This window comes from Zea mays, chromosome 10 (genome assembly GCF_902167145.1).
Source record: "Zea mays cultivar B73 chromosome 10, Zm-B73-REFERENCE-NAM-5.0, whole genome shotgun sequence".
NCBI classification, from domain to species: Eukaryota; Viridiplantae; Streptophyta; class Magnoliopsida; order Poales; family Poaceae; genus Zea; species Zea mays.
Window position 1 is genome coordinate 33,578,854 of NC_050105.1, and position 6,819 is coordinate 33,585,672.

General features: G+C 43.3%; 1 protein-coding gene across 1 annotated transcript; it reads right to left on the bottom strand.

The window, feature by feature from the left end:
• Positions 1 to 1,938: 1,938 nt before the first annotated feature.
• On the bottom strand, positions 1,939 to 6,494 carry LOC100383024 (Diacylglycerol kinase 2). Its single transcript, NM_001175703.1, has 8 exons — positions 6,363 to 6,494; positions 4,677 to 5,778; positions 3,908 to 4,283; positions 3,711 to 3,787; positions 3,380 to 3,499; positions 3,133 to 3,297; positions 2,866 to 3,003; positions 1,939 to 2,608 (listed from the first exon to the last, which is right to left on the bottom strand). The coding sequence occupies exons 2-8, from the start codon at positions 5,739 to 5,741 to the stop codon at positions 2,456 to 2,458; spliced, it is 2,094 nt and encodes a 697-aa protein (NP_001169174.1). The 5' UTR covers positions 5,742 to 5,778; positions 6,363 to 6,494; the 3' UTR covers positions 1,939 to 2,455.
• Positions 6,495 to 6,819: the final 325 nt, after the last annotated feature.

A 6,819-nucleotide genomic window follows, 5' to 3' on the forward strand; every position in this document is an offset into this window, starting at 1 on the left:
TGGCTAGCTCGTCATAAGTGGGAGAAGCGTACTCATCATCACTATAATTACCACAATCACTATCGCTAGGATTGTCATTTTGTACCTTTCGATCACCTTTAGCCATAAGGCATAGGTGTGTAGTGGATAATGGCGATGATGACAGTGAAGAGAAGCCCACCGCAATGGCAGAGACCTTTTCATCTTCTTCTTCGCTTGAGGAAGAGCCGCTTATGGATTCAATGTCGGTGAGCCAATCACCAACGATGCATGCTTTCCCACATTTTCTCTTGTGGAATTTCTTTTGCTTGCCATCCTTTTTTCTTGAAGAATTTCTTTTCTTTCTTTTCATCTTCACTGTCATCATTTTTCTTACCCTTGAATTTGTTTTTCTTGGGCTTGGTGCATTGATGAGCAAGATGGCCAAGTTCTCCACAATTGTAGCAATCCATTTTCGATATTGGCTTTCTCTTGCTACTAGTGAAAAAACTCTTCTTTCTTGAGTCAAACTTGATGCCTTCTCGATTTAGCTTTTTCAATATTCTTGTTGTTTTCTTCACCATCAAAGAAATTTTGGCATCATCAATATCATCATCATTTAAGCTTTCTTCTTCTACTAGAATTTTTGCTTTGCCCTTCTATTGATTTGCTTTGAGCGCTAGATCCTACATCTTGGAAGAAGAGCTACCTTTGTCGTTGATGTGCATGTACATCTCATGAGCATTGATCTTTCCCAATATTTGAGTTGGCATAGTGGTGGAAAGGTCCATTTGACGAAGCACGGTGACGATATGGTCGTACTTCTCGATGGGCAACACACTAAGGGCCTATTTGGAAGTGGAGTTTTTTCATGGTTTTTGAGAAATACTACAGTATTTGCTAATACTACAGTATTCTAGACCAAAAGTTGTTTGGGAGATCACTATAATACAAGGTTTTCAATACCATGGTTTAGCTTAAATCGTGGTATTTTTGGAGTATTCGATACACAGGTCTAGACCTAAGTTTTCTACTCCGTGCGCGCCGATAGAACGCTTGGGGCAAGCTACTGTAGATGCACTTGGAGCTGGGGCGACAAGATTAGTGATAAACGAACTCGATTTTTAGTAGAATTAGCACATGACGTTCAATACGCATGTTTCTATTCAGTACGCAGGTTTCCAATTGAGTAGATTTCTAAATAGAAATCTGATTAGTGAATGCAACTAAGTAGATTTCTACGTACTCAGAGTTCTATACATAGAAGCATTTGAATGCTAATTGCTAATTCTTCAGCGAGTTCCATATATAGAAGCATGTGAATGCTAATTGCTAATTCTTCAGCTTTGTGAACTTTGATACTCAGATGGTTACAACAGACTGATTTGAATTTGAACTTGTCTTGCCGATGATGCAGCCCGTCATAAGTTGTAGCTATTTGAATTTGAACTTGTCTTCCTTATTTATATAAGCCAAAAACCGTACTACCGAACAGTGCTATGTATGAAGAAATACTTTAATTTTACTTTGGTTTTGCTAAAACTACAGTTTTGTGTCATAGCATACTGCATACTATAGTATTGAAATACTGTAGTATGAGAAAACTACATTTCCAAACAGGGCATAAGAATCTTTCTCACAACATCCGGTGCGCGACAATGAATGTGGCTGGTGGATGGAGTATAAATATCCCCACCAATCAAAACTAATCTTTGCTTTGTAGGCTTTCGGCTGGTGCTCCAGACCGGTCCGATGCGCCACTGGTGTGCCACCAATGACTAGTTGTGAGAACCTATAAATACCCCACCAATCAAAACTAATCTTTGCTTTGTAGGCTTTCGACTGGTGCTCCAGACCGGTCTGATGCGCCATCGGTGTGCCACCAACGACTAGTTGTGAGAACCAGCCGTTACATAGACCTGGTAAGTTACAGAGCACAAACAAAGACTAGTGATACATACAATCAATTCACCCTTCATTCTATAAATTTGAGATAGACTTATATATAAAATCTGGAAAGTGATTGAATGTCAAATTACAAACTAAATAACCTACTCTTTGAAGTAAATTCCAATTCCTTCAAAATAAAAGGATCAAAATGGCCCCTTAGCGAAATTCAGGTCTTCTCATGAAGTGTGATAACAGTTGCATCAATATCTTTGCAAACAAAACATTCACATCCACTCTAGTTACATTTCATTGAGCCCTAGTTGCGGTTATAGTGGCTCTGCGCTACAAAATTCTTCAACAGCTGTTCTGATGAAACCAGCCACAAAGAAGTAGATGACCTATCTCAAAAGGTACAGCCAAATACAAAAGGAAACTTCTATTTCCTCGTATTGTATACACCTTCTATCTCTTTGTATTGTATACACCAACTCTACCATAGCAGTTTACGTCTGTGCAAAGGGATTTCTCAACAGAGACGATAGGTTTGGCATCAAAGGGTACAGAATGAGTTAGCCTTGTGAGGTGAGGGTTGCTGGACTGGATAGTCTCAGGAGGATAAACGGAGTGCTATCTCGTGGAGAAGCAATCTCTTCTGAGAGGCGTCAATCACACCATTGCACTCTGCATTCACGAGCACCTCACTCATGATTGCGGCAGCATGTCCAGTAGGCTCTTCAGATGTCCTCCTTAGCATGAACATCTGCACAACATTAGGACAGTCCATTAGGCTGTTTTATTAAATATTTAGTCTACTTAAGTGTAGAAAGCAGGGTGCTGGAATTGACAAATCTTTTGGTCCGTTGTCCAGTTTCTACCTCAATCATATTCTGATTAACCAACCAAGTTAAAAAAAACACTAGATGATTTAATGTCACACTAACAACGTTTATTCCATTACATCGGAAGCACATGTAAATTCTACCTTGCAGATCTGTTGTACATAGAGAGACAAATTACCTGTCCACGATGAGATATCTCAAGGCACCCAGGTGGCTGGATCCATGGTTCACCATCAACCTGCACAGGGAATGAACTGTGGAGGTGTAATCTTATAACTTTTCCTTGGGCTAACCGGTGTGCCCTTGAAAGTCCGACCTATCAACCACAGAAAAATGATTGTAAGATGCTACCTCAGCTTCATCACTACATATCAGAAGGAACGGCACCAGATTTGAAAATGGACAACGCTAACTAAAAGGTTTATAGGAAGCAGACTATCTCTACCTGCAGTTTGCCTAGATGCCATGTCCCGGATATACAAACCACCTCAAGTATTTTGTCATGGATTGATTGCAATCTGAAATCATCATTATGGTCATTGTCGTTTTGCCACAGATCCACACCACCCATGTAGCTAGGGATATTCATTACAATCACACCTTCTGCATCCTGATGAGAATACAAGATAAGAAAAAATCCTCCAAAGATAAATCACAAAGTTGTGACAGACAAAGGATGCAAAGAAGGCTACCTCCGGAATTTCAATGTTTTTCCCATCAACCTCAAGGCTAACATGCCACGGTAAATCAGAACATGACCTATCCATCATATCCTTTGCACCCTCTCTAGCATATATAAGCTTGTTGACAAACTGTATGCATAAAAGTAATGCATTTAAGTTTCTGCCAATGTACATACTACATGTACATAGTAAGCATTAAGAAAAGAAGGTAGTATATCATCACGATTTCTCAGTAGGTTTCCAATAATTAAAAAAGAAACTGTTGATTTCCTACATAAATGTTAGGAAATTACAGCGTCCTAGCGTAAACTGTAAAATAAAATAAAAAATACATCCCTACCTGACTGCAAAATTTATCTGGTTTTTCCTCCCTAGTGGTGTGGAAGTCATAAGCAACCTTTGCATCACATCCAATACCTACAGACCAAAACAAATAGTATATTTTTAGCACATTACGATTTACAACTGAAGCAATGTGTTTCAATTAAAAATAACCAAACTGTTGAGTAAGTTGGAAGTTTAAATGAGAAAACTTACCTAAATAATTAGTCATAAATTTTATTTGCTTGGTGCATTCACCTTCTGTTCCATTCTTCTCTTTGATGGTTACATTCCAGCGATCAAGCACTGTAACAGCTGCATGGTCAACATCATTTAAAAGTGCATATATGCCTCCTTGTCGTTCAACAGAAGATAAACCCCCTCCCCAGCGCATAACACGTGATAGGTCATTTCCAGTTCCGAGAGGAAGAATGGCGACAGGGGGAGGAGATTCGTAGTTCTGCTTTTCAATAGCATCAAGAACCCATGCTACAGTTCCATCCCCACCACAAACAAGGATTCTGAAGTGTTTCACATTGTGGAATAGTTGTAATCCAACTTCAGGTGCCTGAGAAGCACTTAGCTCAAATATCTGAAACAAGGGTTGTAATTTTCAGGTCAAGCTAAGAGTATTAAATCAGTTGCAATCAGGAGTGCCAATAAACGAATTAAGTAACCATATTTTAACTACAACACGTATGGATAGATTTCAGTGCCTATAATAAAATGCAAGTGCATACAAAAGAAATGCAAGTGCATACAAAAGAGAAAACATAAAGCACGATTACTACAGCAGAATAGTGCTAAATGGTGACAGGTCGTTCAGTACTTATATCAGGTAGAACAATTGGATTACATCTGTACATCTACAATTCTAGAATGACCTAAGCTAAACTATTGTTCAAAATATTTCAGAGGATTTGACTCAGCAGCTGATAGGAATGGATTTTCTATTTTTTTCTAACTAGGTAGCAACATTGATTACCTGTATTGGATTCAACAACATGTTCAGCCTTCTTCTAAGAGAAGGTCCATTTCGACCTCCACTCTTGCCATTGATGAATACCAGCAGTGGTCTTGAATCTTGTGGCAAATCAACAAGTTCATACTTTCTGACTCGTCCATTAGGAATAACAGATCGATATGTTTGCTTTACAGAATGTTGAGATAAAGGCTTTGCTAGTGCATACTTCCCATCCAGGCCCTTCAATCTAGCAAATCCTTCAAGCACTGAATCAATGACTGAGAATTTTGTGGGAATGGAATTTATCTTGCCACCAGGATGGTTATTCATGCGCTTCTTGTTGCGTGACCTCCTACGGTTCCCAACTGTTGAATTGGCAAACCCGTCCTTGATTGAGTTCAGCATTCCACTAATTCCTGAACCTTGACCAATTTCTTTCACTGATTGGGGAGGAACTATAAGCCTCCTGAGAAGGCCAAGATCACAAGTGTTTCCGGTTTCCTTCAACAGTTTTGCATGGCAATCAACATGGATCTGCCGCTGGCACCACAGGCAACGCCATATAGGAGAGACTCCAAGGAAAGGCACACCGCACGGCTCATCACAGTAGTAACAGGAGGAGGATATCTCCGGGTTGTCATCCAGCTCCACCCACCTCTCAGACCAGTGATGCAGCAAGGGCGAAGCGCCAGCCTGTGCAACGCACTTGCAATCCTTCTCTGCACGGGGAGAGCAGTTTGAGTGTGCAGCCACGCCGCAAACAGAGCAGCGGTGAACCATGTCGACGCCCTGCGTGGAGCCAAGGGACGACAGGCAAACGCAGCATGTCGATGGCTGGCCACCGTGGAAGTAGTCCTCAGACCACGAGTGGCAGGAGCTAGGGCACCGCAATCTCCTCCATGCGGCACGCTTCTCCCTGGTCGCCTTGGTCCAGTACAACGCCGCCTCACGCTGCAGCCTGAGGAGAGCGTAGATGAGTGCGGCAAGACCAATGGAGCCCGCGGTGACGAGCCAGCCCACGAAGTGGAGACCGGATGGGTCAAGCAGACGTGCCATGCTCAGGAGCAAGGATCCCACCAGGTCCATGGCAGTTCGCCAGGCTTGTCACGATGAGAAGCAGAGCCTGCAGCAACAGCAAGAACAACGACCCGTGAGTCGCCAGTTTGTCAGGCTATCGCAAGAATATCGCACCGCTGGCAAACAGAAGTACCATCCTAGACTAGAGCTGCAGTGCATGCTGCGGTAGCGGCACCCTACGCAACCACGGGGATCGACTATTTCTCCTGATCTGGAGACGAAAGAAAGGCATGTTTAAATGGAAAGCAAGCCCTTCCGATTCATCACATTCCCCCAGGGCTCACGCCTCAAACCAGGAACAAATCCAGCCTCCGAAGACGAACCTCCCAGACGGAAATCAATTCTTTCCTCCGATTGCAGCGTAGGAATCCAGCATCGGATTGCACGGAATCATCATCGGTCGACCAACAGAATAGGAACACGGCAACACAAACCGAACCGAATCCTAACAGAAACAGCGAGCCAACGCGGTCGCTAAGCAGCTCGGCGGCAGGGCCTGGATCCGCGCACGCACGGGATCCCGCATTCCCCGCCCGTTCCCCAAGGATTCATTTCAACACAACCCCCAGCCGATTCCCACCCAGGTAGGCCGGTACACGCAACAGATTCGGTAGGATCGCGAGAGCTCACCTCGGCCGCGGGACGGGTGTGGGGCGAGCAAACCCTTGCTCCGCTTCGCTTGGCTTGCCGTGCCGTTGGCGTTGGGTTCGGTCGGCGCTGGCGCTGGCGCTGCAGAAGAGGAAGGAAAAGAGGAGGAGAATTCGAAGATCGTCGTGGGTGGGGGCCGATCGGCGTCGTGGCGTGCGTTTAAAAAGGAAAGCTAGATGGGAGGATCCGGCCTCAGGGGCAGAGGGTACCAAACGCTGAAAAAAAACTCGGTCTCGCTTAGACTTGGCTTAGAGAGATTTAAAAATCTGAACCAGCTCGAACCAAACCAACTTTTATGTTTCATTCAAACAGCAAGTCTAGCCGAGTTGGTTAGACTCCGTTCCAGTCTATTAGTGATACACTATCACGTTATCATGTTATTATTATACTACTCTTGTCCTCGGCATCTTTTGTCGCTCCAAATCTACCACCAACTTTA

What these genes read in the sequence shown, in the direction of transcription:
- LOC100383024 (NM_001175703.1), bottom strand. Translation starts at nt 5,741, where the DNA reads ATGGACCTGGTGGGATCCTTGCTCCTGAGCATGGCACGTCTGCTTGAC. An exon ending in ATTTATGACTAATTATTTAG is followed by an intron (nt 3,788 to 3,907) that starts GTAAGTTTTCTC and finishes TTTGGTCTGTAG; the next exon opens with GTATTGGATGTGATGCAAAG. An exon ending in CAGATAAATTTTGCAGTCAG is followed by an intron (nt 3,500 to 3,710) that starts GTAGGGATGTAT and finishes TTATGCATACAG; the next exon opens with TTTGTCAACAAGCTTATATA.